The sequence below is a fragment of the Pogoniulus pusillus genome, chromosome 6 (assembly GCF_015220805.1).
Source record: "Pogoniulus pusillus isolate bPogPus1 chromosome 6, bPogPus1.pri, whole genome shotgun sequence".
NCBI classification, from domain to species: Eukaryota; Metazoa; Chordata; class Aves; order Piciformes; family Lybiidae; genus Pogoniulus; species Pogoniulus pusillus.
In genome coordinates this window covers 27814804-27836108 of record NC_087269.1, presented here as the reverse complement: position 1 = coordinate 27836108, position 21305 = coordinate 27814804, and the positions used below count along the sequence as shown (strand labels likewise).

Below are 21305 nucleotides of genomic sequence, written 5' to 3'. Positions count from 1 at the left end.
AGCAAGGCGGGACTTCCGCCCCGCCAAACAGGAAGGCCCCGGCCAAGGTGACCCCAGCGCTGCCCCTCAGCGCAGCCGCACCCGCAGCGCCCCGAGAATGACTCCCTCCGGAGGATGAAGGCCCCGGCCTCCCGCCTCGCCCACCGGGCACCTGCCTACACGGCCCGGAGCCGGGAGAGGCGCCTGTAAAAGAGGGACACAAGATACTTTTACCAGTATTCGTCCGTGTTTATTGTATGAGGCCGCAGGCCGAAACCAACACAGATCAGAAAGAAAGTAAGCAGCAGGTGACAAGTTGTGGCCAAAAATTCACAGTCCGGGGTTACTGGTTTCCTCTTTAAAACAAGCTTCTGGCTGCGGCTGTCTTAGGCAGAGCACAATGGGGTGGTTGCAGCTGTGGAACGGGAGACACCGCAGCAAAAACAGGAACAAAGGGGGAAAGGTGCAGAGACTCTGCCAGGGCTTTTTCCACCAGAGTAAACAAGAGAGGATGAAGTAACCTTAACTGTCATTTCCTCCCTAGAGCTACGCTGCATGCATTAACCGAGGAACTCTGAGGAGGGCTAGAGCTGGTTACCTTAACAGATCAAATCCACCCCAGACCTTGAAAGACTGAAAGCTTACGTAAGGATGTGTTATCTCAAGCAGCCTTCCAGAGGCAAGAAAAGGTGAACAGCTGAGAACAATACGAATCAGATTCATCTTCATGCCTCCAACCAGCATGTTTGTAAGATAGAAATCTGGGGGGGTATGTTTAATCATTGTTGCTGGTCTTCGGTTTCTGATCATCCTGCTGCTCTTGCACTGTGATGGAAAACGACTCTCACGTGTATGGCACACAGCAGAAAAAGCAACAGTTAGTAAATGTCTCAAATACAAACGTTTTCAAGCCATCTCTAATACAAACTGGTAAACCAAAAGAATATGATTATTCTGAGATGCAAATCAAAGTTCCAATTTCACAGTACAGATATTGCAAACATTTAAGTAACTTCAGTACAAACATATTACTACCCAGCTAGAAAAAATAAAAGCTCTGGGAACACATTCTGATGGTCAGAGTTTTCTACCACCGTTTTAGCATTAAGTATAAACAATGGCTTTGCCTTCCTAGCTACATTGTCCTAGTTCAAGTATAATTAAGCACTCATTTTAATAATAAAACACCCCACATTGATTCAGCTTACAATCCAAAGTGAACAAGGATATTTAAAAGATTAATAGAGCCACTCTCCACTGAGCTTTTGGTTTGAAACTCAATCGCATCACAGATAAAACCGTAGCACAGAAGTGACGTTTGCCCATCTGTCACCAACAAAATGCCATTTGGGTGAGGAAGTCAGCAAGCATGAAGACAGCAGTAACCCAAGGGCAGAGATAAAAGTTCCTGTCACACATGCTTTCTGTCCACACCTCAAATTCCAGCTGGCATTTCTTACAGTAAGAAAACCACCCCACAAATATTTTTGTGATCTAAAAACTGTTTACTTATGACAAGTTTCCCAACTCCAAGTCACTATTATTTCATGTGCAAGGTACAGAGAAAAATATTAGTCACATTTTTGTTGTCAGATACCCAAGAACAACAAATGGTAGGAAATCATAGTTTCTTCTGCTTTTTATCTACTTGATCAGAAGTGATTGCCCCTCACCAACACAACTGGCTTTCCACATGCTTAGTCTGCAGCAACTGAAGTGCCAGTGAATGGACCAATTTGGTTTTAAGCACGAGAAGCTAACATTTAACATTCTGATACTGCAAACACACTATCTCAACTGAAGAGTTTGATGCTTAAACACTTGCATTATTTCCACCCTGAAGGAATATAGAAGTAGCATGTTATTAAACTAGTTAAAATCCTTCATAAAACAATGGGCACAACATGCTAAATGAATCAGGCTAAAGCTAGCATCAAAATTAATTGCAACATTAAATAGTATGCGATGCATGGCTTTACCTTCCTTTTTCTCTACAAGACACATGCATGCTGAATATTCTGATTCTCTAATGTTAGAGCAAGCACTTTTAGGATATGCATGATTCAAAAATAAGATAGCCAAGACAAGTAGTAGAAAACACATTTTATTTATATGGAAAAGGCTACATTTAAACTTGTAAAAGGTCTGGGATAGTGTTATGTTGCCCATGTGTCAAAAATCAGTTGTGAACGGTAACATAAACGGTTACACAACTTCCTACATAGCAGTGCAATTAGTTCACATTGCAATAAAATTAAGTCAAGTATGCAACAGAATCAAAACCAAGTGTTTCTCCATAGTCAGCATACAAAGAATTACAGTGCAAAGAGTATTTCATGTTTTAAGGAGTCTGCAGTCAGTCTTCAGACTATCCCAATGGGTGAGATACTCCAATTATTTTCAATACTAGCAGTTGTATCTTGCCAATACTGTGCATGAGCAAGTCAGTCTAAACTGAAATGACTTACATGGTAAATAAAATAGTCTATACAGTAAATAAAATTTTAAAAACCCAACCAAATTATATAAGTGAACTAAAAAAAAAAATTAAACTCAAACACACTTAAGAAACAGACCATGTACTTTAAAGGACACACATACAGTATTCATCACAAAAACAGCTACTTTTTCCAGCAAAAATAATTTGGTTGCTTTACAACTGCATAATGGATCTCGTAGGCTGAAGATGCAGATATCCAACTCTTAAAAACCATAAATGTCTTCTGCAAAGCATACAAAAAGGATAAATATTCTTTCTCACAGTCAGAAGGTTTATTTTTGGAAGTTTGCTCTCATTTGCTCCAGAAACACAAATGGGTGGAAAAAAAAAATTTGAGGGGCATCATGACACACCAAAACAGTAAGCTGTGCTCCACTTCCTTCTAACTTTGAAAAAATCCTAGAATTTACAGTACTCTGTGGTTTATGAAAAAGTCTTCACAAGCTTACATTGCATATTTCTGAGTCCATTCTCTTGCACGTCTGTTGTATCTGTATGTGCAGAAAGAGAGCATTACAGTGAAAAGCTGTTAGTGATACACTGACAATGGCCACATGCTTACTTAACACAGATGTAACTGAGCTTTTCACTTCACAGCATTGATTCTTATAATAGTAAAATAGTCTAAAAGCCCAGAAATGCAACCAGTGCATGTTCAGTTTCTAAGGTTACCCGCCAAAGCTCTTTAGACTCAAAGCCAATCTCACAGGTTTGTCTTAAATGCCTATCACATGCATATTTACTTTGCATTTCCCAACTGACTCCCTTATTTATACTCTAACAGCAATTTGCTTGCAATTATTTCTAAGCATGTATCGATCCTAACAATCTGGAAGTTGATGCATTTTAGCTGCATAAAATTCAGTGCAATTAACTGGTTTTGAAAAGGGAGGGGATAGAAGACACAAGGGATGTTTCTTTTTACCTCCCTTCTACATTGCTATCTGCATTTCAGAATTTGAAAGGAAAACAATTTCTGAAAAGTGCTTTTGAGTGAATTTTAAGTCTTGGCCCCTTTTGTTCTGGTGGAAAGCTGATGAACACTCCCAGAAGATACATGTCCATAGAGAGGCAATAACTTCCCCTCTCATCCTTACATGCTACATTCTAGTCTTCAAACTAGATGTACTTTCTTCTGGGACCTCCAGAGACAGTGCTGACAAGATTTCATATATTTTCTTAAAGTCAGTATAGCAACTCATATAGTAATTGTTTTTTTTTTAAGAATGTACTACAAGTCTTCATTTTCTTCTAAAGAAATACCCAAATGCTTAACCTGCCATATCTTTCATTTCCTAAATCCAAGGTGAGTCTAAAAATACTTTAATAGGTGAACATCATAACAAGATAAAGCTAGAATCAAAACTAAGTGTTCTTTTTCTAGTAATGATTAAATTTTGAGTTTTGGAGATACATATATTCCTTGTTCACTTCTTTCACAGAGAGGCAGCACAATAGCTGAAATCACTATTAAATAAGTGGGTGGACAAGAACTGAGACACAAACAGGGAGAAGCCGAGGCATAACATCCTCAATATTAAGACTACCTGCTATTGTTCAAGCACTTCAGAAGTGGGCACTTGACTGTATCAGACATCAAACTGACATTTTAATAATTCTTACTCTAGGGAGAGAAATACTTCCATAGACTTTGACAAAACATCTACATCACTCCTCTATTCAATTCTCAAGGTAAAACTAATAGTCAAGTTTTCCTGAACCTGTGTTATGTGATAGGCCACAAGCATTAAGTCTTCAGTACTAAAAAAAAAGAAAGAAAAAAAAACGGTAGCCATTTCTCAGTCAAATGATCAGAAAGTCAAAAATCCTTTTGGATGTCACAAACATTCCACAGAATTTGAAGCAGACAGTCTAACAACTGAAATACTTCACAAAAATATTACCAAAAATAAGTCTGCCCCAAACTAAATCCATAACCATTTCCAAGCTTGAAAAAGTCAAAAATAGAGTGATGGTAAGGCAACCTATCAAGATGCTGCATGACTACAACAACATCATCATCTATTGTTAAAGACAGCAGAAATTGTGTCACAGATCAGTCTTGGGGAAAGTTATTCCATTCCTGGCAATTCATGACTTGATGCATTTGGAAAACCTTAGAGATTCCTACTCCTTGTTACTAACCCAAATTGATCTTGTGTTTAAGTCTTAGTACCACACAAACCTAGAAAAATTCACAGGTGCTGAAATGCTCTGAAAGAAGACAGCACAGGCAACACTGACAGGCTGCAGATGACATCCTGGATTCAGCTTTAAGTACATACAGAAGCACAGTTCAACAAATCTCCCAGCAAAAAGCTAAATAGTATTTCCTTCCTGGAGACACACATTCTGTAACCTTTTCCATGCACGACATTCCTAAGCCCAGGAGGACCAGATAGCTGATATTAGCAGTAAGCACCAAAGACAGGGAAAAAAAAAAAAACACAGAGGTAGTAGTTCCTCTATGAAACAATCTGAAAATCAAAGTGGAAGAAAGGGCCCAACCTTCCTGCCATCTACAACTGCAACAAACTCTTAGGAATCTGATGCACCACTTGGCTTGAATATCCACAGATGCCAGTATTCAAAGTCTGAGTGCTCTAAAGAATCACTCTAGAGAGGTGCAAGAGCACCAGGCTTGCTCATGATCTCTGAATCTCATGTGATATCATGAGGGTTCAGTCACCCATGTAGTTGAAAACAGTGTTTCAAAACTGTCCTTAGGAGTGATGCACAAATAAAATTAAGTTCTGGAAATATAGGGGCTTCTGCATTGTAAGTAAAAGATGCCAGAATGAAGTTCTAGTTAGTAAAGTACTATTAAGTTTAGCATAGAAGTAATACTTCAGTTATGTGCTGTCCATGTTACCTTTCCAACATCAGAAACTTCCTGCAAGTTCCACAGCTGTTCCAGAAAGCAAAAAAGTTGTTTTTTCTCTGTAAGATGATGTAAACTGCAACATGACAATGGTTCTTAGTACTAAGAAAAACTGAATGCTGGGCTATCCTACGTTTAACCAAATAGTGTCAAAATCACACATTTGTCTCTCAGACCTAACATCCTAAAGGCTCAATTGGAAGATCACAGTAGAAACAAATCACTCATATTTGGGAAATCATTCTTCATTAACATGAAGATGAAACACAGAAGTGTTAAGGTTTTATGCAGCTAAGTGAGGAGAAAAGGCAAGCACCCATCAGCTGTGTATGCCTACAGTTTTCTACTTCCCAATCCACTGAATGATATCCTCAAGATTTACAAAGCTAATGCTGTGAAAATCTACATGAGTCTTTTTAAAAGTTAAAACAGAAGATGTGTAGCAGAAGTGTCAGCAAGTACCAGAGACATACTTAGACATATGTTATACTCACTTTTCCTTGTCTGACTTGTAGATCTGTGCAATATCCGGTACTAGTGGGTCATCTGGATTAGGATCACAAAGCAAGGAGCATATGGACAATAAAACTAAATGAAAGAGATACTTGATTAAACAAGTTAGTTTGCTTTATTTCTGCAATCCTTTAATATATCCCTAACCTCTGAGGGAGGGTGGTAGAAGGGAGATTAGAAAGCCTACATATTAGTAATATGCTTTCACATCACAGTTCTGCTTAGATATGTTTATACAGCATCATTTTTCTAGGTGCTAAGTACACAACACCTGATACTAGCCTAGAGAACCTGAAACCCATGGACATGTGCCTTTGTAATGATTGCTCTCCCATGTTTTAACCCATGAACATTAAACCAACTGCAGACTACATAGTTACCAATAAATATCTGACCGAACTAAGCTCTTGCATCTACAATTACTTAAGATTATTAAAACTGTTACTACTAGACAGCCATGCAATACTCTATTTCTGCATATCCCTCCTCACTTCTGTGCCAACAGTTTTTCTCTCCTTTGTATCAGCATTTCACTTAATTTGGTATTTCCATTTTCAGAAAATACTTCAGCAGCATTCAGCATTATGTGCAGGTATTCTCTTAGAGTACCACATTCATTTTGAGTTCCATATTCATTTCCTGGTGTTGGACCAAGAATGTTTGATTTTTCTAATGTTTTCAGTCCATATTTTTCAGAAAGTTGCTGGGTTTATACTTGGAGCTACTATAAATACATGACACGAGCACAAACTTAAATGACTCGAAATGTGTTGTGCAAGGGAACTGGATGCTGCCATAAGAATATGCTTTGACTTGCTACCAGAGAGCCTGGACTAATGCCTATGTTCAGCTGTAGCAAGACAGATCACTTCATAAAATTAAACATGTGAGTATGACGTGCCAGAAACACCTGGAACGTTAGACAATTGGCTTAGAATACCTGGTAACTACCTGGTGCTAGCAGTATTTTGTAATCATTGGATTCAGTAAAACAAAACCTTCAAAGGAGAAACTCCCATGAACCACCCAGCTGATTTCCAGCTTATGAAGTATATAATGTGCAAGCACATCAAATCAGAACATAAGGACAGCAGACTATAACTGCAAGATGCTTCAACAACTGAACAGTGGGTAGTGCTGAGAAGCTAAAACCCTTGAGTCTTCAGTTGTAAATGCAGACTCTTAAACACCATATAAATGCCACCTTCTAAATAACTAGATACAAGACAATTTTTTGCTCAGTAATAAACAATCTGGTTCTGTGGAAAGTTGATGCCAACTACACACAAGACTAACTCTTGTCTTCATCAATTATTTGAGGACATGGTGTTAAAATAGATTTTATTCAGCAAGTTCCTCTGACAAAGACTAACACATTATTTTCCTTGCTCATCGGCCAAATACAAGGACTCTGTTCTAAAAAAAGCATGGCGTTGAGAAAGCTGTAGGGCACAGGAGCAAGATTTGATACTGTTTAACCTTTTGAGCCATAAGACCTTTCTGTAATATGACTGAAAGCATGCCTAAGCATTTTGAAGATGGAAGAGAGAAAACGATAACACCCACATTTTCAGCAGCTTTTGAAGCAACAAAATGCCTACAACACAAAGAACTGCTTAATTCTAACCTCAATGTTCCAAAAATCTGCAGTGTTCCATTTGAGATAGTTCAACTTCGGGGCTAGAATATTTTAGTAAGTCTTTTACTGATGTCTTTGAAAGCAGCTAAATGTTAAAAATATTCTTCTGACAGAGAAAAGCAAACCAGAACAATTTATCTCATTTTAAAATAAAGTGTAATTAAGACCTTAGCCCACACAAGGATGCTCAGGAAACCCAAAGAACCTTCAATAAGCAATCAGGTAAAGCCCACGCACATCAGCATCAAGGTTTTCTATTTATATTCTTATTACTTCATTACTTCAATTCTGAAGATCTGCTCATGAGTTTCTCCTCAGTTTTGCATGCAGAGTCAGCTATAATACAGAAGCTGCATTGCAGGCTTATTGGCCATTTATTATCCCACCCATCTTGGTTTAGAACTTTTCACTGCAACACACATTTTATATAATGTGACATCTGTACAAGAATTCCAATGGAATTTGCCACTTCCGTCACATGCAGGGTGAGAGAGTTCCTTCTGCCATCCTTAGTGCACCAAAACACAAAGTAGCACCAAGGAATATCATGAAGACATAAGCAAACCTGTGAGGTTACCTTTAGATACTGTCAGAGCTGGTGACCACTGCGATCTCAGGATGTCAAGGCAAATACTTCCATTGCTGTTTATGTTTGGGTGGTATATTTTTGTTGTAAAAGCAATCTGAAATTAAAAAAAAACAAAACAAACAAGTAACATCCAGTTCTGTTTATTACATGTGGAATCCCTAACTTTGTCCCTTCAGTTCCAGTCATACTAATCTGCCAACACAATTTATTGTAGAGACATACTTGCTCATCCACTATGGACATGCATCCTCTTACTGGTCTTTTCGGTTTTAACTTCTAAAGTTAAGCCTCAGAGAGCTAAAACAGAGATACAAAGCTTTGACCAAAAAAAAACCCCAAAAACAACAGTGTGAGTTTTGAGAGGAAGGACTTACTTTTGGTGGTTTGAAAGGGTAGTCTGTTGGAAAGTGTACTGTGAGAAAAAAAACTCCCCCTTGATATGCACTGTCAGGCTGGGGAAAAAACAAAATAAACGGAACGCATTAATATATTTCAGTTATTTTGCAGCTTCCCTTCTGAATACAGATAACTTCCCAAGGCTGGGAAGTGTCTTAGAAAATCCACTTTTTCCCCAGTACACAGCCCATTACAGGCTGTGTATTGGGAAGGCAGAGAGGGAAGTGAACCCTCCCACTGGCCTGCAGAGCTGCAGTAGAGACAACTGTAACAACTACTGCAGTAGCCCAACAAGGCTATTAAGGTGCTGCCCTTCTTGGGCAGAGCAAAGGAAGGAGCAGTGTTTGAACCGACGATCCATCAGCTCCACCACACCAGAAGGAATACAAAACCCAGAGCAAGTGTTCTGAATCCTGTCTCCGTGCAACACCACAGCTGCTCTGATCCTTCTCCATCCTTAAGCTACAAACGTACTTACCTTAAGAAGTGGTTTCTCTTTGCAGATGCAAAGAGTAGGAATTTCCAACATAACTCAGTTGCTCATGATGACATCAGGGGAGTTTTAAAACACACAACATCTTTGTGACCTGTACAAATCTGTGAACATGCATTTTGTTAGAGAACATGTGCACAGGTTTATGTCCAGGTTGCACATAGTTAATAGATAGAAATCACTTTGTTGTAGTCATCTGTTGAGGAAATCTTTCAGCTTTATTGGCTTAAAAAGTGAGGGTAAAAGTCTCAATGCTAAATGACAAAGAGCAACACTGCCGTTTCTGATTAAAGGCAGAGAAAAAACCCTCACTCATTACTCAGTCTCAACACAGATGAATTTTTTTGGGTTTTCTTATGGAAGAAAAGGCAGACTTCAGAAAGTACATTTACTTCAGAAATGAGCAAAAAATTACAGTTTTAGAGGGGAATGTAAGAGGTAAAGTCATAAACAGTCTACTATGACATGTCATCTTACACATTCAAAATGCAGCGTTGCAACATAAGGCAGGTTATATAAAGTATTGCCAAGAAGTCAGCATTGACATCAGAAGAGATTGCCACTGTATCTCCTACTAGGTTTGAAAGGACTGTTTGCACGTGTATTAAATGGACATGTCAAAGTTAAAACAAGCTGAAGGTGAGACAACTTCAGTGCCAGAGAGAAGGCAAAGTAAGATCACATTACACTTTGAGTGAGGTATATGAAAGACTTTGATGATGCCCATGGACAGAAGAGCTTAGCCTGCATTTTCACGTGGGAAGTGAATTATGAAGGTAAGCTTTATGCCTCTGCTTCTTTCAGGACACCAGGAAACATACAGAACATGCATCCCTATTTCCTGATATTACCAAGATGAAGGGTCACTATCTTGACAGTGGGTTTTTTTGTGTCTCAGCATCTACAGCTGAGAAAGATTGGCAATGGATGTTCTTTCTTATCCTTGACTAGAGAAAATATACAGAATCTGAAGCAAAAATAATGTTTTCCTCTACAGTATACAAAAGTTAAAAGCAAGCTGGAAGGAAAAACCCACGAACTTCAGATGGGATTTATGTGCTAGTATTTCCCCGTCTCAGGTGACAGGGTCATTCAAGAGAGAGACATTATCCGTGGCAATCAGCAAGTAAGCTTTTGTTAACTCTTCTTTGCCGTTTTGTCATTCACCTTTAAGCAGAGCAGGAGGGCAAGGGTCAGAATGACATTGTATGTGAAAGAACGGTTGTTAAAGGAAAAATGGAGAAAGCATTAGTATTCTACAGCAAAACTTGCCACCATCACTTCAGCTGCTGCTGGGCCATTGACAAGTTGGACAACAGACTCCAAATTAGTAACTGATCTTTCATTGCTTCAGAGCAGCTGTGCTAAAAATGCAGAAAGTCTTACTGCAGACAATTTCAGTTTTCATCACCATGTGATGTTGCATCTTAATGGATAAAGGATTTTCTCAAAATTTCAACTCAGTGATTCAGCTCACCATCTGAACCAGGCATTCTTCTTTCCAAAATATTAAGTCCAAAGTGAAAACACCAGGAAAACAAACTCTGTACCGTGATACTAATAAGCACCCCTTCCCTCATGTCATGTTGTTCTTTATTTTTTGTGCTAAAAACACAACCCTTTCCAGATATCCCTTAGAATTCTGTGTGTTTAAGATTTATTGCTTTTTCTTATGTCAATTCCTTGATAAGAGTCAAAAATGGGGTCTTTATAGAGATCTCCCTCATACAGAAGCCAGAAGTACCCACACTTGCTGGTTTACAGTTCACAATAGACAGTGGATTTTGCCAGACCCACATGACAGCTAAATGAGCTCTACCTAAAAGCCCCAAGGCATGGTATACAACTCTTCTCTTGTTTAGAGCTACCAGCTTGAACATTTGATTACAGCCAACCTTTCTCCTTTCAGATCAATGTTCTTCCAGAATTGATCATCTTTGACAGGCAAGATTTTCCCTTTGCAGCCCCCATTATCAGCGATGACATTTCAGTTGACTGACTAAGCACCTCTAACTTCACGAAGAGGACGAATTTTGAAGAGTTACACAGAGGAGCTGGTTTCAGACTACTAAAACCCACAATCCCACCCTAACGCTTTCATCTGTACAGAGTGCAGCTGAATGTGACTGCCGTGTCTACAGAACCCCAAACTAATCCTTCTGTAACAAAACGGGAAACAAGGTCTGTCTTCTAATGGGCAAGAATTATATACTTACAGGTCCCATAATTGTGGCTTGCCAGTGGAACACTGAAAGTCAAAAAGACACAATTAGAAATTTCCCAAGATTTTTGGAAAGAAAAAAAAAACAGTCAGCTGTGGAAATGAACTATGAGGAACTTACAATCATCTCCAACAGGGCCGGCAGAACAGTGGGCTGGTGGGTCTCGTTGCAGGTCACTCAGTTCCTGTAAGAAATACATAAACATCTAAAAGACTATGTAGGTGATGTGGTGAAATACAGACCACTCAGCAGCATCACTTCAAGACTGAAAACACAAACAAGATGTATTAAACTGACTGGTGGTATTTTAATAGATATTAACACTTTAAATGCCCACTTATACTAGAAGGGATTCTTTTTTTGCCAGATGAGTCTGCAGGTAAAAATAGCTCTGTGCTATAAATTGATGTGTCCAAGTATTTAACTTTAGACAAGTTCATTAAATCAAATTCATGCTATACATACTGATGCAGATGCAGGGAAAAAAAAGAACATGAGGAATTTCTGTAAATTCACTGCTTAATTTATAAATTCACATGCTAATCTGACTGATGCTTTACCTTTTGATTTTACAGAAGCTTCCTTCACTGGCTAATCTATGGACACTTGTTGAGTCTACTTAGATGATCTATGAACATAGCAAAAAAGTTCCTAAATAAATTATAAAATGAAGGAAATACAGTAGCTCTATGGCTTTTTTACCATACCACAATTTAATCCTCTGCTAGTTTGAGCCTAGCTAGAATATTTTAGTGAGAAGAATTAGATTACAAACTGTGAAAAGGAAACAATGGTGATGTCTACTGCACTCACAGGCTTGCTGAGATATATAAGAACAAAAATATAGATAACACAGTCGCTGTCTGGGCTTTTGGAGTGAACTTCTCTCTAACCTAACCTGCCATCTGTGTGACTAAATCTATCTGCTTCCTAACCCCTTGGCTGACCCTGCAATCTTCCTTGTGCATAAGGCAAAGTCTTGAGTAAGATGGAGAGGTAGGAGGGAGGTGGAAGGGTGGTTGAGAAACCCTCCTGAGGACTCAAGTTTCTGGGAGGGCTGCTGTGTTTCTGTATTACCTTTTAACTCGCATATTTCTGTACATAACTGTATATATTGTAAATATATGTCCATATATTGTGCTAAGCTGTAAATACAAAGCTTCATTCAATTTCCAGAGCCACTGAGTCCAGTCTGGGTGATTTTCCAAAAGTGGGGGGATAAGGGGGAGGTGGGTAACACCCAAACCATCACAAATCCCCTGCATGGCTTTTCTTCAAAATGATTAATTAAAAAACCCCAAACCCTAAGTTGAAATTTAAAAGAATCACTCAAAGAAGCTTTTCCAAGTGAACTGATTTCTCTTACAGAATTCCACACAATAATTTAAATTTATTATTATTACACAAAACCAGCTCAGCTTTTGACATGAATTGTCACAGCTATAACAAATGCAAAACAAGTCAGTCATTAGTGTTGGTTTATTTTACTTCTCTCATTCAATAAACTACTTTTAGTGTCTGCCTTTTCCAAGTCTAAACTGATAAAAACTGTGCTGCAGCCAGATTCACAATGATTTGCAAATGCTCCTATCAAAATAAGCTAAAAAAGCCTGTGTCACTCTAGTCGTTACTCAAAACATACAAATTTAAATTAAAAGTAGACATAATGAAGTCTGCAAATACCTCTTTGCATTTAGCTTAACAAGTAACAGTGGAAATATTTCTATTTAGAAATCATCAGTCAAGAAAACTACTTCTAAAAATCAAGGTTTAGACTGAAGGTGAATTCAAGTGCACAGTTTGTGTATCTAAACAGACCTTATGTACAATTTGAAGGGTAAAACTCCATACTCCTCAACTGCTGTGATGTATTTATCCATTTATGACATGCAGTAAATATTTCAACTCATTCACAGGTCTGAGGGACCAGATTTACTGTGGTCCTAACACCTAAGTTCAGGTACACCTCTTACAGGGCCAGTCTCTTCCCTGACCTCAAAGAAAGGCATTGCAAATTATCTGCTGCTCTATTAACTGTCTGAAACGTTACTACTGGCTCTGAAGTCGCACTTCACAATCACTGATTTAGAATAGAAGAGACAGTTCTTTCAAATAATGAAATAGCTCAGGTTGCCAGCTAGAGTTACTCATCTGCCCTTGATTCAGTTGGCAAAATTGCACACAGGTCCAGGAACAACGCTCTAGACTAGACTTAGACTATGAAAGGCAACAGCAAAACCCTTTAAAAGTGCAGTTCCTTTTTTAATCAGAGGATTCAGATTTCACTAAGGGAGCAACAGAGAACCAGCAATCTATGTAGAGCCAAGATCACCAGTACATGAAAGGAGTCAACAAGTCTCAAGTTTCCAGGAGTCACAAGAGAGTTGCAAAAGCATTAGCAGCAGCAGAGCTGTTACAGCCACTGTCTACTCTAATTTGCAACTCAAGATCTAGCCCAACATGAGAAGATTAAGTCTCGTACACACACTAAAAAAAGGCCAGCGACGCCAGACCATTAGCCAAAATGGAGAACTCAAAGCCTAAGCATCATGTGGTTGAGGGCAGTCATGGCTGACTACACAACTGAAGGCAATGATGGGAAAAATATGTTGCTTGAACTCTTCAAAAGGTCTCTAAATTATATGCGAACATTTCCTTATGCATGTGCAAACCGCTAGGCAGGCACTTCACTTTAGAGTCACCACTCTATTATAGTACTCTCATTTGCTAGATTCTTTCATCCAGGTCTGTATGTACACACTAACTGGTTTTCTTCTGCGTATACACATGTACTTCAGAATTGGCAAGGACTGGGGATGACTCCTCTTTCTTTTTTTCCAGACTAAAAGCACTGAAGTTTGCCTACTAGGAAACCCCCCCATGTTTTTAGAAACACTTTGATGAGACCCAGAACTATCAACTCCTGTTACCAAGATTTCCTTTAAAAAGATGAAGAAAAAGCTTCCTTCAGCTGATTTCAGTAACAGCAGTGTTACAGATATAGTCAGAGAGCTTCTACTGCTAGGAAACAAAGGCAGACCAAACTTCCTAACAGAGCAAATTCAAGGCATATTTTCCAATCGTAAGAAATAACATACTGAGACTAATGTTACCATTTGTATATTTAAACATCAAACTTTGTAGGAGAGCATGAAAAGTCTGAGCCTTCACATACAGCAGTTTGTATTAAGCTATGAAAAATAACTACGAACTGTTAAACTTTATATTGTTAATTATGCTGTTTAAGTGTCAAAGCAAAATTATCTGGAGATCTTAAGATTGAGATTTAAAGCCTTCCATCATCTTTTGAAATGGTGCAAGGAGATAGTCAGAATGACTTTGATTCACACTGAACTGACACCATCCGGAATCAAACACTGCAGAACAGTTGTGATGATTCTTTGGATTAAGTAGATGTAGAAAAAAATGCCTCATGACTTCACATATTCAGAAAAGAATGGTAAGATGAACACAAGAATTCACTATACAAAGCAATAAAGATGCTCACCACAAGAGGTCCCAAAACTTGTTCAGTCAAAAGTTACAAAGTGTAAGGGCAAGAGAACAGTATGTAAGGCACTCACAGTCAACACTAAAGATTCCCCTGTAATTCTAAGTGGTAATTGGTTCCAGCAGCTTTGTTCATGTTTTATGGATTATCACCATGTAGCTGCATGATGCAGCTCTGTTTACTTCAAGGACTTGTCTTTACCAGTATTTTCAGTCACTGGAATGGAAAGTGCTGGTTCAAAAGCTTGATGTAGATAGGCTAACAAACAGGATCTAGAACTCAAAGCAGTGTAGATTTGGTTTCAAAACAGTAAACTCAACACTACAAATGACAACATACAGTGGTAAGACATCTTTTATGGGAATACATAAAGCCAAGATTTTGTCTGCAAGAGGCAGATGTATGAGTTATTTCAAACACTGGTGAATGTCACAGCATAAAAGCTTATGAAGAGCTTAAACATGTGCCATGCTATCCCAGTACAGCCAGGGTAAACTAGTACAGAGAAAACAGCTAAGATGAGGACAGTGGTAGGAATAAATCTTCTAATCCATTCAAACATGGAAAATACCACAGAATAGGAGAGAATATTGTTAATTCTGTCACTGCTTGCAACAGATAGGTGCTGCAGCAAACTATTTCTCCTGTTTGCAACTACAGACCAGCAGCAGAGCACAAAGGCAAGAAGGAGCCATGACCAGTGAGGACAGCTGATAGAGGAATAAGGAGCATAAGGCTACAACAGCTCATCAGCAATTACTGGAAGTCAGCACAAGCCTCCAAGTCATCACTTCATTTTCACTGAAATATCTGTAGGCAGCCTGAGGCAAAACTGTAAAAATTAAGAGATGTAAAACATCTATGCTATAGGAAACCATAAGTGCTGACAATGGTTCTGCATGTGCAGACTAGTACTCACTGTCGAAGAATACAGGATGTATTCCATACAGGCATGAAGTTAGTAAAGACTGGAAGGCAAATTTAATATTTACATGCTCCATTCCCAGTCAAGATTCTCTCCTAAAAAGCTACTAAAACGGGACTGTAAACGATACATTGACAAGGAAATATTCTCAGCACAGTAATCACAGACCCTCAATAGCTATGAGTTGTAACAAAAACAAACAAAGCATTAAAAACATCCCTTTTTAGTTTGTCAGGAAGAAAAGACTGAAGACTATCAGAAGACCAAAATAAACTGCACAAAGCATCACAGAAAGCTATTTTAATTCCCTAATTGACAGAAACCCCCAGCTAGAGTCCTTTTCCACATGTATTTAAAATACAGAGGTTTATACTTGCAAGCAAGGTTCTTAATTTCTTGAATAAAAGATACTGTAGACCACAGACTCATTTCCCACCAACTCCACACTCATACTGCTATTACATTAATGCTGTTGGAAAACATCTGTCAAAAAAAGCCCCGGTGATTAAACTTACATTAAGGGAGTCTCTGTTCTTTGTAAACTTGGGAAATGTAAAGCAAACACTTATCACAAGAGTTCTTAATAGTCTTAGTAATAAAGGATGTATTTGCATACATTGCTCTAATGAAAAAAAAACAACAGACCAAATTGTTGTGATATCACAGTTGGTATTTTAAGGCTAATTAAAACATTTTACACCAGGGATCCCCAAAATAACTTTACTCATTATGTTTATTACCATCCAAAGACAGCATGTGACTCAATAGTTGAAAGTCAAAACCACAGATACCAGTAACATTTACTTCAATTTACAATAACAGATTTTTTTCAATGCAAATATTTAAGTCCTATGTCCCATTGTCCCATGCATACATGAAAACCATACTGAAAGAGACACAGTTCACTGATATATCTAAATGTCTGAATGCTTCTGTTCTTACTGAGCTGTCAGTGAAAAACAATCAAGCACTATGCATCAACAGAAGCTGTTTTTAACCAGTGGTCAAATGTGTCTCTTCTAACTGGTTTCAAAATTTCTTCTAATTTTTTTTCTAAATCAATTAAAAAAAATTCCTCTAACAAAAGTAAATACCAGGTTTGGATATACTTCAAAACAAGCACAATATTAACACATGTTAGCACTAAAGAAACAACCACAAATGCAGGATTTCTGAACTGCCAGGACAGCAATCTCACAATTAGGTATGTACACAAAGAATTCTGAACAGGTGTGATGGTTTGGGTGTTACCCACCCACCCCCCACCCCACTTAAAAAAAAAAAAAATCACCCAGATTAGACTCAGTGTCTGGAAATAAAAGAATAAAGCTTTATATTTACAGGTTAGCACAATATACAAGCAGGTATTTACTATATATATATATATAAAAATATACAAGTTAAAAAGTAATACAAAAGCACAGCAGTCCTCCCAGAAACCAGAGTCCCCAGGAGGTGCTCCCAACCATCCTTTCACCTCCTTTCCACCCCTCTACTTTATCCCAGACTTTGCCTTATGTTCAGGGTGAATCTGGAGAATCAGCCGGGGAGGTTAGGAAGCAGAGGGATTAGTTACACAGACAGCAAGTTAGGGAGAGAATGGAGGCAGCCAGAAGCCAGAGAGCAACTTTGTTATCTATGTTTGTGGTCTGCTTTTATACATCTCAGCAAGCCTATAAGTAGACATCACTATTGTTTCCTCTTCACAGCCTATATCTAATTCCTCTCACTAAAATATCCCACCTAGGCTCAAACTAGCACAACAGGATCTTAGAAAACTAGTTCCACATAAGGATAGATGGATAGAACCAACCTCTGCACTAACTTTCATAACCTGCCATCCTGAATTATCTTCTGCCTTGCACAGAAGTCAGAGTCTCTGTTTCCGGAAGTGGCAACAACAAAAGCTTTTTGGCTTAATGGCCCTCTCCAACTAAGACCTTCGGTGTTTGTTTTGCTTTCATCATTTGCAACATCTGGAACTGACAACACCCACAAAAACAACTGTTCCTCTTCCACTGGTGCTTCAGATGAGAGAAGCAACTCCTGCCCCAAGGAACACCTATTCCACACCACTCACAAAGTACAGCCAAATTTTGGACAGCACATAAACACAGTACCTCTCTTTCATGCAATGGCAAAGCAAAGCAGTGACAAGGTCAAATAACACAGGCCACTCAGCTTACGAGCAAGAATCCCCTGTGCTTGTGAGATCTGCTGAGAAACTCCGAGATGAATTTGTCATGAGTGCAGCACCCATGGCTGTGTTTGCACATTCAGGGCTTTGTTGCCTCACTGCTCCTCCACCTCACGTTCACCGGTTATTCAGTTGCTCATTTAAAAAGAAAGCTCTCAAGTGCTACAAATCTTTCCATTACCAGTGTGTAGTCTTGAAGTCCACATATTGTCCTCCTTTGAGGATCAGTCCTCAAGGCTCATCAACAAAAGACAGGATGCAGCTACACAGGTCACAACGGCAATGCTATTGTAAATTGGCAAAACTATTTACAAATATTCACAACATAATTGCGAATACTTGAGCTTGCCACCATAATTCCTGAGCTGAGTTAAAGTTCAATTCTCAGCCACCCCCAAACCACCCAAGATTAATTTCAGACAGTATGTCTAGACTGACAAGCTCCCAAGTAATACCATTGTGTTTTCTAACAGTGCTTTGTTCTCCAAAAAGTTCCTCTAGGCACTTTCTGAAATTCCAAAGTCCTTCATTTCCTCTACTCTTCTATTCCTTCTGATACAACACAGCTATTGAACGTCATAGCTAGTCAGAAACATCAAGGAGTTAGATGAGATAAACAAATCATCATGCAAACATTTTTCATGCACATTAAACTTCTGGTTCCATAATTTTCAGGAAAGATCTACATATTACAGTGACATCCACATAGTTTGTCTCTTTGAACTTCTCCACTACATGTCAACTTTCCATTTGAAACTTCCATATCTACTTTTCACCTTCCTCTTCTACTGCTCAGTAGGCAGACTGCTGACCAAATCCCCCTAATAGCTATTTTTCTTACTTTGCAAAAAGCAGTAGATAGTGATGAAGGTAGTTAATTAAGAAAAACAGCAATAACCACCCCTGCAACAAACTAAAAGCAAGATGTGACTACTTCTGAAACTCATCTCAGGCATCGTGACATTTCTTCATGTCTCTTAATAGACAGAAGGTAGTGTGTAATCAGAAAATCTTGTACTACCTCCAAGTCAGCATCCCAGTAAGCACTTCTGAGTGTTCAAAGAGTAGAAATAGAATCTAAGGAGTCTAAAGGGAAGGAATCCGCTCTCTCTCTTAAGTAATCTACCCATAATTTCACATCTACCAAGCACAAACCTTTAAAATACCACATTAAAGACAATCGTGGGTTCCCAATACATATGGAAGTTTGTAAAGCAAAAAGGTACACAAAAAATGTGATAAGAAAAAAATGCAGAGAACAATCCTATCCTAACAGAACCTAATTTGGAAAGCCACAAACTACCACTCCATCTCAAGTGGCAGAAGACTACCACTTTGTTCATGTTAGCAGAATAAAACTGAACAAAAACAAAGAAAGGGTATTCAGAACAATCCTTTTCATAATAATACAAGAATAAAGAGATGTTCAAGAACAGGTGTGAAATAAAAAAGGCAACAAAAGGCAAAACATTCTCACAACATGGAGAAGCAAGGCAGTTATTGCTAGAGGAATATCTCTGTGGTTATTTAGAATCACAGAATCAACCAGGTTGGAAGAGACCTCCAAGATCATCCAGTCCAACCCATCACTCAGCCCTATCTAATCAACTAGACCGTGGCACTAAGTGCCTCATCCAGGCTTTTCTCTAACACCTAATTCACTAGTATTTGATCTAATGTTCAAATCCAGCATTAGGAACAAACATGTGATAATAAGTAACAAAAATCTCCCCTTATCACACTGCCTGTAAAGCATAATATCAATGAGAGAAATAACTTTGCATCTATTGTAGGATATCCCGAATTTGCCTGCTACAATGTTAACTGGCGTTACAGGATGAGAATTCTGTACTGCCCAACGTTCTCCAACAGCACAAGGGAATCCAGAACAAGAAATTACAGCACGGTCACAGAACCAGGATAGCATAAACATCAACTAAACATGGTACGTCAATAGCAACAAAATACCATGGAGTCTGTAACATACCCAAAGCACCAACATGGACTCAACTTTTGTGTTTACCATCCCTAGTGCCTTTGTTGTCTGTACGGTACAATGACCAATACGGTCTTGCCAAACAAAAGAAATCTAAACACTGATTTGTCGCTTAAAATCTACCCTTTTACACATATTACCCCCCCAAAAAATGACATTTGTGATATATTCGAAGGTCATATGAAGCCCTGGGCTGACAGCATTTCCTAACGTGGAAAAAAAAACAACTTCGGCACATAGCTAACCAAGCCGTGCACAACAGGAACAAGGTGTTTTGGCAACAGATCTCTTACTTACACCTCTGCTAAAGATAACCCGTTATCACAACATCGCCTTTCACCCACCACCTCACAGCCACAGCGCCGTGCCCCTGGGAAAGCTCTCCGACGGTTCATAAAGGAAAGTTTAAAGGACTGACACAGGGTGGGGGCCTTTAAGACGGCGAAGAGTCCCGACACCGTGAGGAAACCCACACAAGCTCCTCTCTCTCCACCTCACACCCGCTAAGATCGGGACAGCCGCGCCCCGCGTCGGGCTGGGCCTCTCCGCCCTCAGGAGGCCCCGCGAGGCTCCGACGGGCTCTGGCGGCTGGGGGAGAGCAGCGAAGGAACGACCCAGGAGTACGGAAGGACGAGCCCTAGGCAAGACAACGCGGGGCAAGAGCTCCCGCGACGCCTCCCGCTGAGCCGCGGCCCTGCCCACGATCACCCGCGGGTGGGCGAAGGCCCTTCCAGCCCCGCTCCCGCCGCGGAAGCCCCACTCACCTTTTGTATCCGCTTCAGCGCCATGGGAGCGCGGAGCAGGCGGCGGCACGGACACGACTCGGCGGGGGTCGGTGCAGGCGGTTAACGGCATCGGCGCGCGCCGCGGGAGCGAGCAGGCGGGGCCGGGCTCGCGCTCCGCCGGGCCCTTTGTGACCGCTTGCGCACGCGCAACCTCCGTCACTCTCTGCCCCGGAGCCCTCCCTGGGGCACGCCGGGAAGTGCAGTCCGTGGGGAGAGCGGAGGCGCTGCTGCCCCCTCGCGGCGGGAGGGGGCACTGCTGTGACTCTGAAACGTGTCCTTCCCATTCGGCATTCACCGCACCCGTGCGGCGAGTTGCTTTCAGAGCAGCACAGAACGACCTGGGTTCAGAGGGGATCCAAAGTTCATCCAGTCCAACCCCCTGCAGTCAGCAGGGATATATGCAGTTAGAGTGGGTTGCTCATGCCTCAAACAACCCGACCTGGAATGGTTCCAGGGATGGGGCTTCTACCACCTCCGGGCCACCTAAGCCGGGGTCGTACTACCCTCAATGTGAAATATTTCTTCTGTCTAGTTCCAGCTTCCCTTCTTTCAGTTTAAGCCATGGCTTATTGTGCCACAACAGGGACTGCTCAAACATCTGTCCCTAACTTTTTTCCAATCGCAACGCCGCCGCAACTATTTGCTCGGGAAGAAAGCCTTTAAGAGGCGCGGCTCCGCC

General features: G+C 40.0%; 1 protein-coding gene across 2 annotated transcripts; it reads right to left on the bottom strand.

Moving 5' to 3' along the window:
* Positions 1-207: 207 nt before the first annotated feature.
* On the bottom strand, positions 208-20782 carry UBE2D1 (ubiquitin conjugating enzyme E2 D1). 2 transcript variants are annotated; one of them, XM_064145016.1, is made up of 7 exons: positions 20606-20782; positions 11333-11396; positions 11207-11238; positions 8476-8553; positions 8090-8195; positions 5855-5948; positions 208-2970 (listed from the first exon to the last, which is right to left on the bottom strand). In XM_064145016.1, the coding sequence occupies exons 1-7, from the start codon at positions 20627-20629 to the stop codon at positions 2925-2927; spliced, it is 444 nt and encodes a 147-aa protein (XP_064001086.1). In that variant the 5' UTR covers positions 20630-20782; the 3' UTR covers positions 208-2924. The 2 variants fall into 2 exon arrangements, with proteins under 2 accessions (XP_064001086.1, XP_064001087.1); XM_064145017.1 differs by lacking the exon at positions 20606-20782 and adding an exon at positions 8976-9094.
* Positions 20783-21305: the final 523 nt, after the last annotated feature.